Here is an 18807-nt window from a genome sequence, read left to right as displayed (position 1 = left end):
CAAAATTTGCTTCAGAAGTGGCGTTTTTATATTGTTAAAATATCAGAACAAGGTCTATGTGCTAATTACTAGCCTGTTGTTCGGTCAACAAGGGGGAAGCCTCAGTTAGCTGGACAAATATGTGGAGTGCACATCTTGCTGCAGCTGTACAGGGCACTGGTGAGGCCACAGCTGGAGTACTGTGTGCAGTTTTGGTTGCCGCACTTACGCAAGGATATTTCGGCCTTGGAGGGAGTGCAGAGGAGGTTTACTAGGCTGATTCCGGAGTTGAGGGGGTTGAACTATAAGGAGAGGCTGAATAAACTAGGCTTGTACTCGTTAGAGTTTAGAAGAATGAGAGGAGATCTCATTGAGACATATAAGATGTTGAATGGGATGGATAGGATAGAGGTGGAGAGGCTCTTCCTGCTCAGAAAGGGCAGTAGGACTAGAGGGCACAGCCTCAGGATAAAGGGGGGGGTGGTTTAGAACGGAGTTGAGGAGGAACTTCTTCACTCAAAGGGTGGTGAATCTCTGGAATTCTCTGCCCGTTGAAGTGGTGGAGGCTGCCTCGCTAAATATTTTTAAGACGCGGGTTGATGGGTTTTTGATAGGCAAGGGGATTAAGGGTCATGGGGAGAGGGCAGGAATGTGGAACTGAGCCACGACAGATCAGCCATGATCTTATTGAATGGCGGGGCAGGCTCGAGGGGCTAGATGGCCTACTCCTGCTCCTTATGTTCTTGTGACACCAACAGCACGGGTTCACCCCAGTACCAACTCAGTGTCTTCATAAAACACTACCTTCACAACCCTATTCCTCACCCGAGGTGTGGGGACCCTCAAGTTAAGTCAGCAGTCAGCTCTCTCTTTTTATACTTTTTGAGAGCAGCCTACAGTCCTCTGGGGCATTGATGACCTTCATTAAGTCCACTGTGGAGTCAACAAGGAAGGGCGACCCACCTTTCCTGTTAGGAGGGATTCTTTGGGCCTGTTAGCAAGAATCAGGCAAAGAACAGGTTTGACACAAGGCACAATGCTCTCAGCATGCAGGTCCCAGTCTGGATCTCACCCATAGCAGGTGGCAACCCAATAATTATGCAAACCCACTAACTGCAATACAACTAGTGGGTTTGAAGTGCATTCACCAGTTCCCTACTGTTCATCTGCATCTCCAGTGAGAAAGGTGGGCTTTAGTGCTGGTAATGACCAGTGTGAGCTTGGCACACGGGACCCAGCAAAGAGGGACATCCTCCCTACTACCACTCAAAATAATGGGTCATACTCTTCCCCCCACCAGTGACATGAGTGACCCAACCCCACCTCCGAAACTCCAGAGATCCCCACCCTCCTCCCCCTACCACACTTTTCAGTCTTGGCAGAGCTAACGGTGCACTGACCCCTTGCATCCTTGCGCTGACATGGGGCGATGATGGCCTAGTGATATTATCGCTAGACTATTGATCCAGAAACTCAGCTAATGTTCTGGGGATCCAGGTTTGAATCCCCCACGGCAGATGGTGGAATTTGAATTCAATTAAGAGTATCTGGAATTAAGAATCTACAGGTGACCATGAAATCATAGCTGATTGTCAGAAAAACCCATCTGGTTCAGTAATGTCCTTTAGGGAAGGAAATCTGCCACACTTATCTGGTCTGGGCTACATGTGACTCCAGAGCCACAGCAATGTGGTTAACTCTCAAATGCCCTTCAGCAACTTGGGGTAGGCAATAAATGCTGGCCAGCCAGCAATGCCCATGTCCCATGAATGAATAGAAAAAACCCCTGGCCTGGGACCTTGGACCCTGAGGGTGATCAAGGAGACAAGTTGTCCGGCTATTTGCCCTCTGCCACTATCAGGCTGCAGAGGGAGGGTCTGACGATACAATTTACATTCGGCAATAGCAACAAGCGTTATTTAACTGGGTTTATGATTCTCCAAAGCTTGAGAGTCCCCATTCAGCAGGGAAGGAAGAAGAACAGCAAGTTACACCCAATCACAAAGTACCAGCGGCACAGCAAAAGATTGGGAATCAATCACAGCACAACAAATTCTGTGATCTCTGCTGGCTAGTTTAAAATGCTAAGATCAGAGTGGAACCAATTGGGATAACTAAATTGAAGAGCATATAATGTAAAGTAATTCCTTATGGCAATCCCAAATTTTCAGCTTCAAGCAAAGAAACAAAAGGTTTCAAAAATCAACTAGTTCAAAAACACTTGCAATAAATTATTGCATGAAACATGTTGACCTTTTCCAGTGCAAGAAGATTGAATGCAAGTATTTCTTGTGCACAATGTGAAAGTTTATTCTGGTTTGCAACAAGTGCCTGGACAGCATTTCCTTCCACCCTGTCAGTAAATCCCGAGATTACACCAAAACAAATCAGGGCTTAAAAAAGTAGGAATCCTTAACTGGCAGATGGCTAATTTGTTAAAAGTAAATCCATGTAAATAAGTATGAATTTAGTATTAAATTGCTGAATTTCGATTAAACAACTTTGAATTAATGAATAGATTACAGGTACACAAAAAAAATTCATAGCTCAACAACTTATGATGGCTTTTGATTACTTAAAATGGCAAATTGGGTGATATCGTACAGATCAAGCGCTGATCTGTATGATATCACCAGCCTACAACTCCTCTAGGATGTCTCCAGTCATTTGAGTTGGCAGATTAATGGTATGTTTGATTTCAACAAGTGCTGGTTCTGCACATTTATCCTTTTTGCTTTAGCAGCTTTTGAACAATGTAATCTTATTGAATGGTAGAGTATGCTCGAGAGGCCAAATGGCTTACTCTGAATTTCCATGGTTCCCATGGATGGCAAGTGTTGAGAGATCACAACTGTCTGCTCAGATACCTAGAATCCCTTGAAGAGTGATCAGGAATTCTGAGCAGTTTATTTGCCAGCATGCTGACCTGTGGCCATTTTGACTTGAGGGGTGAATAGTTGATGGGCAAGGTCATAAAACATCGGGATGGCTTACTTCTGCTGGTGAATTGGAGAAGTGCCTGTAAAGAAATGCAGGCCAGAAGAGTTGTTTTGTTTTGAGTTAAAGCTACAATTAATTTAAAAGCAGTGAGCCCAGGAAGGCTACATCATCATGGAGATCAGCAGAGCTTCACAAAGTCCCAGGGTTTCAATTTATCTGTTGTTTGCTAGGAAAGAGTGTGCCCAGGTGTCTGGTCCACATTGGTGAGACTTCTTGTGAAGAGGGGAATCTTCTGGAAGGCTGGAATATTAATGACATACTAAGCCAAAAACGGCATGAAGCCAATCGTGCCAGCAAAATAGTGTTGGGAAGATGGCTTTTGGCATGAAACCATTTCGTGCCTGGCACCAAAGCCTTGCACATTATCTTTCCGCCCATTCCATTGATTCACCAGCACAGCAGGCCAGAAAGATTGCACCCTTGTAGTTCAGATGAGTAAGAGTCCCATCCATTGCTTTAATTAAAATTTTTCAGTGCCTAAATTCACCAAGAACAGCTAAAAGAAATTTTCTCTCCACCGAGATAAAGTTTGAAAAGGCAGCTACAAAGTTAAGGGACCCACGGACTTCCATTTTGCAAAACGTTTTGATTGGGAAGGCTATGAACATACATTCTAGGCTTTCTGAAAAACAGTCGTCAGATTACGAGGTAGTTAAACCTATGGTACCTAATGCACACAAATTTAAACTTTTAAAACGTTAATCCATTCTGATTAAAGGTCATCAGCCTGAAACATTCACTGAAATCTTGCTGCCATTTACACTAGCAGGATCTTAGTGAACCATCGATGGCACAGTATGATAGCACAGTGGTTAGCACTGCTGCCTCAGCGTCAGAAACTGGGGTTCGAGTCTCAACTTGGCTCACTGTCTGTGCAGTTTGCACATTCTCCCCATGTCTGCATGGGATTTCTCCAGGTGCACCGGTTTCCACCCACAGTCTGAAAGAAGTGCTAAGTTCTCCCTCACTGTCCCTGAACACGCACTGAAGTTTCACAGTAACTTAATTGCAGTGTTAATGTAAACCTACTTGTGACACTAAAACTTTAAATCTGAAGCACATCAGTTGAAATTTCAGACCTTGAAGAAAAGGCTGAATGAAACACTTGTTTAACAGGATTTTGAGAATGAGATGCAGCTAACGATACTGGAAGTATTTTGAAACAGCATCCCAATAGCTATTAGGTCACATCTGGAGGACTGTAAGGTTTCTAAGATTTGGAAAGCAGTGGTCTGGCAGATGGCTATATGCAGTTAGATAGCAATAGATCTCCATTTGTAAACCCATAGGGGTGCTGGAAGAATAGGAAAGACTCTAGTTCTAAAGAGAAAGCAAAAGTTGTTCCAGTCAATAAATTGGTAAATACAGAGGATAAAAAATGTAAAGAAACCATGCTTTAAATCGCTATAAGATAGGGTATTTCAAAGCCATTTACTGAATGTTAACCAATGGTAGTAAGAAGAATATTTGAGTCTTATAGAGGAGTTTCAAGACACCAAAGGACAGGGAACGTTTATTTTTTCAAAGTAGGCACCAAACTTTTTGTTTAGTGTTACTCGTAGTGCATGTGCATAAAGATTAATGTTGAGGTCAACGGTCAGTGGAATTTCAGTAAGATCTTAGAGTCAGGGGCTCATTTGGCCCATTCGAACTGTGTCTGCTCTATGAAAGTGCCATTAAATTAGACCAACTCCCTGTTTTGTTCCTATAGCCCTGCAATTTTTTCTTTTTGTTACTTATAGCTCTGCAATTTTTTCCTTTAAGTATTTGTCCAATTTCCCTTTTGTAAGTTACTGTTTAATTTACTTCCATCATTTCAGGCAATGCATTCCAAATCATAAACTCTGCATTAAAAAAGTCTCCTTCCTCAGGTTCTTTTGCCAATCATCTTCCAAACATTATCACATTTTAAAATTCTCCTGCTAGTGGCAGCCATTTCTCCTTATTTACTCCAGCAAAACCCTTGAAGGCGGAATCAGGAATTCTAATTTAAATTAAAGCTTTTTAGCTAGATTAGTGCAGCTAATTTGTAGAATGGGGAAAATACAAGGAATAACACCAGCTGTATGCAGTCTTGTGGTAACACAGGCTGTGAAGTCAAGTTCAATGCAGTGATCCTCTTGGAACACAAGTGGGCAGATCAAATGCTGCCCCCCATCCCCACTCCAAGTTGCTCACACCAGAGTCTCGGATTGGCGAGTCCAGGACAATCCATCAGGGCCAAATGTCAACTGTGGCAAAGTTAAACACCTACTCCCTCTAGTAGCTGTTTCAGGTTGACCTATTTGATTGGGACTGTCCTGATCTTGGCCTGAAATTACTATTTCTCAACATTACAGGAGATCAAAAGAGTAAGTGTAAATGAGTCATTTTTAGGTTGGCAACCTGTAATTGCCATGTCATAGACAGGAGTTACAGAAATATGGTCATGCCCAAGGTGCAGACAGATAGATAGGTGACTGCCAGAAAGGACAGGCAATCAGTGTTGGAATCCCCTGTGGCTGTACGGCTGGCCTTGTTGGGGGGTGGTGGTGGTGTGTGTGTCAAAACACAGAACAGCAATAGTCATTGGGGACTCCATAGTCAGGGGCACAGACAGGCACTTCCATTTTCGTGAAGGAGACTCCAGGATGGCATGTTGCCTCTGTAGTGGCAGGGTCTGGGGTGTCGCTGAATGGCTGCAGGGCATCCTGAAGGGGGAGGTGATAAGGCAGAGGTCATAGTACATGTTGGTACCAATGACATAAATAGAAAGAGGGATGAGGTCTTGCACCAAGAATTCAGGGAGGTAGGCAATAGACTAAAGAGCAGGACCTCTCAAGCTGTAATCTTTGAATTACTCCCAGTGCCATGAGCTACTGAGTACAGAAATAGGAGAACAGCACAGATAAATGCGTGGCTGAAGAGTTGGAGCAGTAGGGAGGGTTTTAGATTCCTGGACCACTTTTGGGGAAGGTGGGACCTGTACAAGCATGACAGTCTACATCTGAACCAGAGCAGAATATCCCTGCTGGTGGGTTTGCTAGTACTGTTGGGAAGAATTTAAACTAATTTGGCAGGGGGGGGCTGAAATCCAGATATTAGCAGAATAAGAACACAGCAGAACTGAAAAGCAAATCGGGTCAGAGGGAATACAGTGATAGTAAGTTCAAGGGAGTAAGACAAGGCTGGAGGGCTTCCACTTTAATGCCACGAGTATTAAAGATAAAACAGATGAGTTAAGGGTGAGGATTGGTAAGTGTAATTATGATAATTGCCATCACAAAGACATTGTTGAGAGAGAGACAGGACTGGGATCTCAACGTCCTGAGATATAGAATCTCCAGGCAAGACACAGGTGGTGGTAAGAGGAGGAGGAGGAGGCATTGTCTTATTAATTAAGGAGGCAGTTTCTGCAGTAAGGAGAGATGATATTTTGGTGGGACATCAAATGAAGCCATGTGGGTAGAGCTTAGGAATAACAAAAAGGGACAGCTACATTGCTAGGTGTTTATTATAGACCCCCAGACAGAAGCAGGAAATTGAAAAGCAAATGTGCACAATTTGCAGGAGTGTAAAAATAATAAGGAGGTTTATTATATTAGGTGATTTCAACTTTTCCAATATTAATTGGGATAGCCATCATGTTAAGGGCTTAGATGGAGTAGAGGTCTTGAAACTTATACAGGAAAACTTCTTGGGTCAATATGTAGAGGATCCAACAAGGGAAGGAGCTGTGCTGGACTTAATTGTGGGGAATGAAGCTGAACAGGTGGTTGATGTGTTGGTGAGGGAGCGTTTTGGTGATAGTGATCACAACATGGTTCAATTCAAATTTGTTATGGACAAATAACAAATGATGGCACGGTAGCACAGTGGTTAGCACTGCTGCTTCATAGCACTCTACTCTCAGCTTGGGTGACTGTGGAGTTTGCATGTTCTCCCTGTGTCTGCATGGGTTTCCTCCCACATTCTGAAAGAAGTGCTGGTTAGATGAACTGACTTGAACAGGAGCTGAACTGTGGCAACTAGGGGAATTTCCACAGTAATTTCATTGCAGGATTAATGTAAGCCTTACTTGTAACTATTAAATAAACTTTAACGAAGAAATTGACAAGTTGCAGAAAAAGGTTTTCGATTGGGGGGAAGAGTAGATTTATTTTAATCTAATTAGGCAGGATCTGGCCAAGGTAGATTGGAGCAAGTTACTTGTGGAGAAATCTACCTAACAGCAGTTGGTTTGGGGGGTGGGGACGTTCAAAAATGAAATGGGGAGGGTACAGGCCCAACTTATTCCCTCTAGGGTAACAAACCCAGAGAACCATGGATGACCACAGACATTCAGGATTCAATGAGAAGGAAAAGAGAGGCATTTAACAAGTATAAATGGAGTATGTCTGCAGAGGCTAGTACAGAAAGTGCAGGATGGAACCTAAGGAAATCAGGAGAGCAAAGAGGGGCTATGAGAAGTCTCCGGATGATAAAAGTAGGGAAAATTCTAAGATATATAAGTACATCAATGGGAAGAGCATAACCAGGGAATTAGGGATCAAGGGGGAAAACTATGGGTGGAGGCTGAAGACATTGGTAGGGTGTTAAATGAATATTTCACATCTGTTTTCATCCATGAGAATGAGGAGGTAGTTATGGAACTTGGGGCGAGAGACTAAAGCCCTGGGGAAAATCATAGGGAGTGACAAGATATTGGCAGGCTTGAAAGTAGACAAATCTCCAGGTCCAGATGAATTGTATCCGAGGCTGTTGAGGGAGGCAAGGGAAGAAATTGCAGGGGCTCTGGCCACAGGGGAGGTGCCAGAAGACTGGAGAACAGCTAATGTTGTCCTACTATTTAAGGAAAGGTTGTAGAGACAAGCCAGGGAACTATAGAATCTCACATCTGTGGTTGGGAAACTACTGGAGAAGATTCTGAGGGAGAGAATCTATTTCTATTTGGAGAGGCAAGATTTGATCAGGGTTATTCAATATGGTTTTGCCAAAGGGAGGTCATGCCAAACAAATTTGAATTTTTTGAGCACATAACCAAGCGTGTGGATGAGGGTAGCGCAGTTGATGTAGTTTACATGGATTTCAGCCTTTGACACAGTCCCACATGGGAGACTTATTAAGAAGCTAAATGCATATGGGATACAGGGTGCTCTGATAAGATGGATTCACAATTGGCTTAATGGTAGGGGACAGAGGGTGGTGACAGACAGCTGCTTTAGTGACTGGAGCTAGTGATGTATCACAGGGATCCGTGCTGGGCTCCCTATTGTTCATTGTTATCTATGTCGTTTATATAAATAATCAGTAAGTCTGCCGATGACACAAAGACTGGCCGGGTGGTTAACAGGGTGATTGAGTGTCTTGGGTTACAGGAAGGCATAGACAAGATGGTCACATGGGCAGATAAAATTTAACCCTGAAAAGTGTGAGGTGAAGCACTTTGAAAGGAATAATTTGACAAGGAAGAACACTATGAAAGTTCCAAAGAGCAAAAGGACCTTGGTGTGTTTGTCCATAGATATCTGAAAGCAGAAAGGCAGTTTAATAGGGTGGTGAAAAAGGCATATAGCACACTCGCCTTTATTAATTGGGGTACAGATTATAAAAGCAGAGAGATCATGGAGTTGTATAGAACTTTGGTGAGGCCACAGCCGGAATATTCTGTGCAGTTCTGGTTGCCACATTATAGGAAGGATGTGAACACATGGGAGGAGGTGCAGAGGAGAGTCATGAGCATGTTGCCTAGGATGGAACATTTAAGTTATAAAAAGAGAGGTTGGATAGGCTTGGGTTGTTTTCTCTGGGGCAGAAAGACTGAGGGGCAACCTGATTGAGGTGTTCAAGATTATAAGGGCATGGACAGAGTGGATAGGGGGCAGGTGTTCCCTCTAATTTAAGGGTCAGTTACAAGGGGGCACAAGTGAGGGGTGGGAGGGGGATTTGAGGAAAAAACTACTAGAAGGCGGTGACAGTCTGGAATATGCAGCCTGGGAGAGTGGTGGATGCCTCACATCCTTTAAAAAAGTACGTGGATGAGTACTTGGGCCCATAGCCTTGAATGTTATGACGTGCCAAGTGGGATTAGGTGAACAGGTCAGGACATTTCACGCATTGGTGCAAACTCGATGGGCCAAAGGCCATCTTCTGCAGGGTAGGATTTTGTGATAGTGAAGTGCCACAGGGATCAAGGCTGGGGCCTCAACTGTTTATGAACTATGTTAGAGTTTGATGAAGGGACAAATTGTATTATAGCCAAATTTGCTGATGAACAAAGATATGTAGGAAAGAAAGTTCTAAGGATAAAAAGGATGTGATCTCACAAAACAAATTCTAAGTGCTGAAGTGCAAGAAAATAGGAGAATGGCACCTTTTTTTCAAAAAAAAAAGATGAACTGGGAATCAAAATCTTACAGCACTCAGTGCAAAAAAAGCCTTGGTGCAATCCTCACCAGCAGGTGGGTAAAGATTGCTTGAGAAGTTAAAAAAAGGCTCCTGCCTCACAATCTTACCAGCCTTGTTTTGCTGGCAGAATCAGCTCAGACGTTTGGGGCCATGCCAAGGGGATGGAGCCTGAGCTCTGCAAGAGGGGGAGGCAAGGGAATGCTTTCCAGAGGTGGTAATATGGGAGCGGGGGTGGGAGTGACTGGCACAAGGAGCAATTGGCAGCAGGAGGGAGGTTATGGCAGGTGATCTCCCACTTCGTAACATTGCACCCATAGAGTCTGAAAAGGAGAAAGCACAGGTTAAGTGAATGGGCAAAAACGTGTTGTCCATGCTGGCAGGAAAAGTAGAAAAACAAATATTATTTAAATGAGAAAGGAAGAATGCCGCAATAGAGGGATTGGAGCATCTCAGACATGCATCACAAAAAGTTAGCATGCAGACACAGCATCTGAAACTGAAATTTCAAAGCAATTGAAATCTGGCCTTTATTCCAACAGAGGTGTTGCGTAAAAGTGGAAAGTCTTCCTACACAAGTTAAGGGCATTGAGACTGCAACTAGAGCACTATGTATGTTTTGCACTCCTTACTCAAGGGATATACTTGCAGTGAAAGCAATTCAAAGAAGGCTCATTAGGCAGATTTCTGGGACAAAGGCGTTGTCTCATAACAAAAAGTTCACAGGAGAGATGATCTTGCAAAAACATACAAGGTTCCAAGGGGAATTGCCAGGGTAGATACTAAAGAATTTTTTTTTGTGTATAAGTCTAGAACTGGAAGGCAGAGTTTAAAAATAAGGAGTTTTTCCATTTAAGCGAGAGATGAGGAGAAATTTCTTCTTTCAGTGGGCTGTTAATCTTTGGATCTTCCCCACAGAACAGTGGAGGCTGGATCATTTAATATATTCAAGACTAACTTAAGCAGATTTTGATCAACGAAGTATTAGAGGGATAGCAAGAAAGTAGTTAGGCCACAATCAGATCAGCCATGATCTTGCTGCTTGGTGGAGCTAGCTTGATGGGCCGAATGCCTTACTCGTATTCCGACGTCTGATCTTATCGTAAAAGATTTTTTTTCCACTGCTTCCTCATCGTTATCTTCTTGAGACTCCATGTTCTCCAAATACCTCAGTTCAACCTCCACTCGTGTATAAATCTCTCCTGAGGTTTAAGCTAAAAGTCTGAGAATTACGTCCCTAGTCCTATAACTCTGGGGCCCTATACATTCTCTCCAGCTTTCTGTTCTGGACTTGGCTACTTCTCTCCCTCTTTTTTTAAAATTCTGTTCAAACCCCGCTGGCTTGCAGCGTGCGCTTGATCTTGTAATCATAAAGGGCAGCAAGAGTAACTGAAACACTGGGGAGGTTCCTTTCAGGCGTCGACAAGAAAGCTTATCCGCTAACTCCGGCTTCCCCAGGCTTACCTCCCCCGCTCCGGTAACACAGATAAGGGAACCTCCAGACATTCCCCAGCCCCACCGCATTGCCGACACACACCAGCGTGAACTCGAGCTGGCGGCTCCAGGTCCCTCTGCCTCGCCGGGTAGTCGCGGGTGACCAGCGGAACTCTGGCGACGGCAGCTTCTCTCCCTTGTCCGGTTCCAACCTCATTCTCTCCGCCGCCATCACCGTTACCCCTTCGTCGGTTTTCTGGGCTCCGTGACCCATTGTGTCTCTTCACTCTGTCAGCGAGTAAATAAGCAGCAGCCTTTCGGATCGGACAATGTGGCACACGGTATCCCTCACCGGCTTTTATAACCAATTTCCTCTCTCAGCTCCTCCTCCTCAGCTCCAACACACTTAATTCATCAATGCCTCACACCCAGCCCACTCACTTGTATAGTTAGGGAGAGGGTGGCTGTATTATATGGGCGTCTATTCTGCTTCGGCTGTATGCTCAAATAATCAGATAGCCGGGCAATCATAGATCATAGGATCCTACAATGCAGGATGCGGCCATTTGGCCCATTAAGTCTGCACCGACCACAATCTCATCAGGCCTATCCCCCTACCCCCATACATTTACCCTAGCCAGTCCCCCCACGATTCTAAGGGCCAATTTAGCATAGTCAGTTCACCTAACCCGCACATCTTTGGACAATCTTGAACTTAATATGAAACCTGCCTTACAGTGAACTCCTCTGCAGTGTAAATGATTTATCAACAATTGACAGGCGGCAATTCTTAAATCAAAATGTTATTCCCAGCGATAATCATGCATTCCTGCGACCAGTGGGTATCCCTAGCACTGAGGGCTTTCTGCAAACTGATGCACTTCCCTTTCCACAAACATAGCTGCCCACCAGAGACAGTAATCAGGCTGAATGCCATGCTGTTAATGATTGTGTAAAAATATTCTTACTGAAATACTCCAATCAGATATTAGGAAGACTGAAGCCATTATTTTTAGCCCTCACTCAAAATCTTTTCCCTGGCTACCAACTCCATCCCTCTTACTGGCAACAGTCTGATACTGAGTTAACCTGTTTGCAACCTGGTGTCATATTTGACCCCAAGATTATCTCATAAGAACATAAGAAATAGGAGCAGGAGTAGGCCATCTAGCCCTTCGAGCCTGCCCTGACATTCAATAAGATCATGGCTGATCTGAAGTGGATCAGTTCCACTTTCCTGCTTTCTCCCCATAACCCTCAATTCCCTTGTCTATCAAAAACCTATCTACCCGTGACTTAAATATATTTAGTGAGGTAGCCTCCACCACTTCAACGGGCAGAGAATTCCAGGGATTCACCACCCTTTGAGTGAAGAAGTTCCTCCTCAACTCTGATCTAAACTGCCCCTTATCATGAGGCTGTGCCCTCTAGTCCTGCTATCCTTTCTAAGCGGGAAGAGTCTCTCTACCTCTACTCTATCCATCCCCTTCATTATCTTATACGTCTCTATAAGATCCCCCCTCATCCTTCTAAACTCCAACGAGTACAGACCTACTCTATTTAGTCTCTCTTCATAGTCCAACCCTCTCATCTCCGGTATCAGCCTAGTGAACCTCCTCTGCAATCCCTCCAAGGCCAATATATCCTTCCGCAAGTGTGGCAACCAAAACTGCACACGCTACTCCAGCTGTGGCCTCACCAGTACCCTGTACAGTTGCAGCAAGACCTCCCTACTTTTATATTCTATCCTCCTCGCTATAAAGGCCAACATTCCACTTGCCTTCTTGATCACCTGCACCTGCAGACTGGGTTTTTGCGACTTGTGCACAAGGACCCCCAGGTCCCTCTGCACCGTAGCATGCTGCAGCTTTTCGCCTTTTAAATAATAATCCCTCCTACTATTATTTCTGCCAAAGTGGATAACCTCACACTTGCTAACATTATACTCCATCTGCCAGTTCCTTGCCCACTCGCTCAGCCTATCCAGATCTCTCTGCAGACTTTCCACACCCTCCACGCAATTTGCTTTTCCACTCATCTTCATGTCATCAGCAAATTTCGTCACCCTACACTCAGCCCCCTCCTCCAGATCATCTATATAAATGGTAAATAGTTGAGGCCCCAGCACCAATCCCTGCGGCACTCCACTAGTCACCAACCGCCAACCAGAATAGCACCCATTGATACCAACTCTCTGCTTCCTATTAGACAGCCAATCCTCTATCCATGCTAACACCTTACGCCCAACTCCGTGCACCCTAACCTTCTGTAGCACATTTCCAACATCACCAAGACTGTCTAATTGTCCCTGTATAACCTCAACTAGCTTTGTCCCAGTCTTAGCCTATCTGCTGCTGAAACTGTCATTCATGCCTTTGCTCTAGACGCAACTTTTTCAATTTGCTCCTGGCTGGTCTCCCACATTCTTACCTTCTATATTCTTGAGATCAGCCAAACCTTTGTTGTGCATATCTTAACTCGCAGCAAGCCCCATTCAGCCAACACACCTGTGCTTAATGACTTACATTGGCTCCTGGTCAAACAATAGCTGGCTTCATCCCTGGGTCTAGCATTTTTCAGTATCAATTTTAGTCACTCAAACATTGGTGCCCGTCCCTTCCAACTACCTAGACTCCAAGCACTGGCATTTCCTTTCTAACCTTTCCATCTTTAACACATTTCTTAAAACCTATTTCTTAGAAATATATTCACACGTGGCTTGGTAATGTTTTAAATACACTGGAATATTCAATTATGTTTACAGTGCTCCCAACAAGAACATAAATTGTTCTTGTTGGATGTGACCTAGCCCAATGTTCATTACATTTGCTTTATACCATGCAAGTAATTAAAAACACAATCCCTGATACCCGTCAATTTTGACTCAAAAAGGCCAGATTCTTAAATGGATTATGTCAGCCTTAGCTTTACAGTAGGTTCTTGCCTCAAGTCAGAACACGATGGCTTCAAGACTGATTCCAGACACTTAAAAATACTTTATCTAGGCCAACACTATAGTCTAAAACTGAGTGCTATGCTGTTGGATGTATCTTCTTTCAAATGAGATATTAAAGTCCATCTCTCAGATGGACTTAAAAGATCCGTGACACTATTTGAAAAAAGAAATGTCTGACCAACATCAGCTGACATCTAAACCAGACGGGCTGGGATTCTCCCAAAAAAATTCAAAGTCCCCAATTTGTGGGAAAAGGAGTAAATCCCGCTGGTTTTTTTAAGCGTGATTTCCAGAATGAATCTCTGACCGGGCCAATTACCACCCAAGAGGCTGGCAGCATAGCCCTGAGCGGGCTGCTGTGCATGCGCTGATCTGTCAGTGTGGAAATCAGCGCATATGCAGTGGCCCCACATTGCCAACCTCCAGATCGCTGGCCAGCCCTGCAACACTGGTCTTCTGGACCTCCCTGGGCAACCCTGAACACCCTCCCCCCCCCAAACTGGATGGCCAGCCCCAATCACCTCCTCCCTCCTTCTGCCTGTAATCCCAATGCAGAGTGGCAACGGTGCTGAACTGGGCCTGGAAATCATCAGTAAACATTGGAGGAAAGATACATCCATCCAAAACTGTAATACCTGACGTAACTACTTTTCTTTAACAAACAGTTACAAAAATTGGCATTATACAAGCTGAACAGTGGAGCAGGATATAAAAAGAAATATATAACAGATCTGCATCTGAAGTGGCCTGCCATCTAACCGCCCATCTAATTTGCTTAAAAATGCTTTTGCTTTCAGGCTAAAATGCTACTTTGGGGGTCATGCTCAAATGTATATCAGGGAGAACTGTACAAGTACCACTTGGAAAAATTCCTTGGTTTTTATGCTAATATTTGATTTTAGGGACATGGGCCAAGCTGGTGACCCTGCAGGGTTAAATAAAGGGATACTCCAGCTATTCCGTTTATTTGCATGCACCAGTCCATTTCTGGGACAGCATACATAAAGCCCACAAGCTCACTCTCTGGAAAAGGGTGGAGGAGGAAAGTAATGTTGTTGAGATAATGTCTTATCTTGACCATTGCTGGATTATGGCCAGTGATTTATCATGTGCTAATCCCAGTTCCAAAAGGTACATGCAGAGCCAGTATCTGAATTGGTGACTGTGTCAGATCTTTTTCTAAGTGGACCTGGTTTTCAAACCCTGTTTACAGCAAGCCAAAAACAAAGAAACCAATGGCATGTTGGCAATTGTTGGCAACAATGCTTCCCTTTTCTGAGGCTAATGCCTCCAAATATGTTCGGTGCCCAAAAATAGCAATTAAAATACGTTTAAGGCAAGCAGAGTATTTTAACTTTCTCAGGCTTAGTTTCAAATTTTCTTATCAAGATTGTATTCAATGTTGTATTCTCAAGTTTCATTCTTTTCTCTATTGCTTTCCTTCCATTTACTTCCGTCTAAGCCTGTACATTCCACCGCCACTCAATTCTTCTTGCTCAACACATACTCACATATTCTTTCCATTCATTGGATTTTCCATGAAAAACAAAGCTTCCCCCTTCTAGATTCAAACATAACATTTCTTGGAATAAATTCCCATGTGAAAGTTTGATAAGACACGTGACTCCCACTGGTTACCTAACTCTTGTGATAAAACAAAGCTGGTTATCACATTTATGCAATTGAAATTTGTTCCCAGAGGAACTGCTAATGAACTGACATGGAGCAATATTTATAGCTGTCAGTTGTGTGAACATGACTCAGCAAATCTGGTCTCCAGGTAACACCATAAAGTTAAAAAATGAAACAAAGGCAAAAATCTACCATTTATGAACAATCAGAACACTATTCTGATACTGTCGAACTATGCCCTTGTCTCATCCCATGAGTTAGGCTGCATAATTTTGTAGTTGCATTAATAATGTTTAAATTCAGTTTAATACTGAAATTGTATAGTGGCGTTTACAAAACTGTTTTCTATCTTTAGAAAATCAAGTACAATTGTGAATGGTCTTTAGTTGGCCTCATGGTTTTGGTACTAGCCAAAATCTTGGAACAGGATCATTCAGTCATAGCACAGGAAGCGGCCATGTAACTCATCCTACCATTAAATGATTTATATTTCAGTTTTTAATGTGCGTGCCCCAAAGCAAATATTAAAATTTTAAAAACTTAGAATTACCAGAATGAAAAGTTGTTCCACAAATATAACAATAGTTTTCCAGGAGCAATGAGATTCTTCAGCAATAGTTATCACTTAGTATGTTTTTAAAAATCCAGTTACACTTAACAGGATGCAATTTTCTTGGGGTGTTTTAAACTTTACAGCACAAGAGCTGAAGTTCTCACCAGTTCAGTGATTTCTCACTGATTGCATTCTCCAGGGACTTCAACAAATGTAGAATAATTAAAAACAATTTACTTCTGGATTCTCATGTACGAATTCCAGAAGATACTGCCAATGTCAGAGGAACAGGAAACATCGACAATTTTGCCATCATTACTATTGCAATATCCAGTCCAATAATGTGCTGCATTAAAAATAAATGCTGCAGCTCATTCCTGGCTTTTTTGGCACTTATCATAAGATACATTAAAAAAAAAGGGCAGGAGCAGGCCATTTGGTCCCTTAAGCATGCTCTGTCATAAGATCTTCCACCTCAACTCCCTTTTCTGTTCATAACCCTTAATACCCCAAAAATCTAAGAATCTGTTTTACTGTTTCTATTGTCATTCTCTCCCTATACAATGTTGAATCAGAGAATCGTTATAATACAGAAGGCTATTTAGCCATCAAATCTACACCAGCTCTCTACAAGAGCGATTTACCTTGTGCTATTCCTCAACACTTTCCCCCAACCCTACATTTAAAAAAAAATCTTACAACAGTTATCCAATTCTCTTTTGAAATCCATAATTGAATCTGTTTTAGGCAGTGCACCCTAGATCCTATTCACTCACCGCATTAAAAAGATTCTCATGTTGTCTTTGGATCTTGTCAATCTTAAATTGATAAACTCTGGTTCCAAACCAAAGGGAAGTTTCTTTCCATCTACCTTACATCAGTATTCACCAAGGAGAGGGACATGTCGATTAACGGTGTCTTGGAGGAGTGTGTAAACTCTTTAGAACAAGCATTAGGTAGACAGATCCCCAGGGCCAGATGGCATCTATCCCAGTTTACTGCGAGAGAAAACAGATTATCTTTGTTTCTTCATTGGCCATTGGCAAGGTCCCAGAGGACTGGAGGATAGCCAATGTTGTCCTGTTACTTAAGAAAGGTAGCAAGGATAACCTGGGTAATTATAGGCCAGTGAGCTTGACATCGGTGATAGTACAATTGTTGAGAATATTCTTAGGAATAGGCTCTATACACATTTGGAACGGAATGATCTTGTTAGTGACAGACAGCATGGCTTTGTAGGTCAGCGGTCATGTCTCACTAATTTAATTGAGGTTTCTGAGGGAGTGACAAAAAATGATTGACAAGGGAAGGGCTCTGGATGTTATCTACATGGACTTTAGTAAGGCATTTGACAAAGTCCCTCTTTTGGCAGGCTGGTGCAAAAGATTAAAGCTCATGAGATCAGGAGTGAACTAGCTAGATGGATTCAGAACAGGCTTGGCCTGGAAGAGTAGCGGTGGAAGGGTGCTTTTCTGAATGGAGGTCTGTAACGAGCAGTGTTCTGCAGGGGTCCCTGTTGTTTGTAATATATATATATAAATGACTTGGAAGAAAACATAGCTGGTCTGATTAGCAAGTTTGTGGACAATACTAAGATTGGCGGATTTGTGGATAATGATGAAGATTGTCCGAGAATGTGGTATGTCAGAAGCTTCCATGAGCGTGTGTGTGTTTAAAGTTTTGTATGGATGGTCTTTGTTATGTTGTTTGCTTTAATGTTTTCAACTAATTGTAATTTTACAATATTGGATGTGATACAGAGTTTAAAATCAAAAGGGAATTGGATTGGATTAAAGTGTATCTTGCAAGAAGATAAATTTTGAAATTCCTTAATCTTGTGTATAATCGACGGCTGTGGTTGTTCTCAAGAGATATAGGATATACATATATGCAGGAAGTTACTTTGATTTTAAAATTTCTATTTACTTTCCAAAAATTGTGTTCAAAGTATATAAATTGGAGTTTGAAATAACCAGTTTGAACTTTGAATAGTCCTGGATTCAAATTGTGATAAGAAAGGGTTTAAAGCTTGGAGGGAACCATGTGCCCTTTGTCTTAGAAATCGTGACGTCATCACATCAAAATTTGTTTTATGTTTTAAATGGCAGAGATTTTACCATCTTCTGTTCCTAATTTGGCAATTAAGAATTTATCTACATTGGGATTATGAATTTAATTTTTAATTTGACATTAGCTCAAGCTGAATGTATATTTTTGTGATTTGTTCTAAATAGGTGGATTGTAAATTACAGAGTATAAACAAATCCAGCAGCTTCAAGATTGTTTATCAAAACCTGGTGATAATTGAGACCTGAAGGGTTTGGTTCAGATTTTTTTCACTGTTATCTTTTGAATTAAAGTGATTGGTTATATTTAGGCATTACGGTTTCTGATATTTAACTAATTGAATAAATTGAGTGCATAAAATAGCCAACTCATAAATAGGAAGTTACTTAAATTCTAAAGGAGTAAATAAATTTTAATTTTGACAAGTGTAATGGAAAGAGTGTGTGTATGGATTTTGCATTGAGGAAATAAACTTTTCATTTGTTGTTGCAGAGAGATAAATTAAAATTAAAACATGCTCAGTTCATGATGTCACCATTTGAATCTGGGATTTGCCAACGACAATCTATATATCAAACTTCACACTCCATCAGGACTTGTAATTCCTTATATATTAAAAAGGAAATGGGAGGTCAAACAACAGGATATGCTGATGGAAGACTGGAATGAAATCTTCTCTGAGGACTATCCTGTTACTTGCTCAAAGATCTGGAGAGAATATAAATGGAAGCTCATCATGATGTACTTCACAACACCACATATTACTATAAAAAATGCTTCTCCTGCACAAGAAATTGCTGGA

General features: G+C 42.4%; 1 protein-coding gene across 1 annotated transcript in view; it reads right to left on the bottom strand.

Annotated features, from left to right (window-relative positions):
* Positions 1-11166, bottom strand: part of LOC145355776 (sodium- and chloride-dependent GABA transporter 1-like) — a 97485-nt gene extending 86319 nt beyond the window's left edge. The window contains exon 1 of the mRNA XM_080208132.1: positions 10828-11166. Coding sequence (XP_080064258.1) covers positions 10828-11071 — 244 coding nt within the window. The 5' untranslated portion in view covers positions 11072-11166. The remainder of the gene's footprint in view (positions 1-10827) is intronic.
* Between the last annotated feature and the right edge of the window lie 7641 nt (positions 11167-18807).

This window comes from Carcharhinus amblyrhynchos, chromosome 20, assembly GCF_965287045.1.
Source record: "Carcharhinus amblyrhynchos chromosome 20, sCarAmb.v2.hapA, whole genome shotgun sequence".
In the NCBI taxonomy this organism is placed as follows: Eukaryota; Metazoa; Chordata; class Chondrichthyes; order Carcharhiniformes; family Carcharhinidae; genus Carcharhinus; species Carcharhinus amblyrhynchos.
The sequence above is the reverse complement of the archived record's forward strand: the minus strand, read 5'-3'. Positions and strand labels throughout refer to the sequence as shown.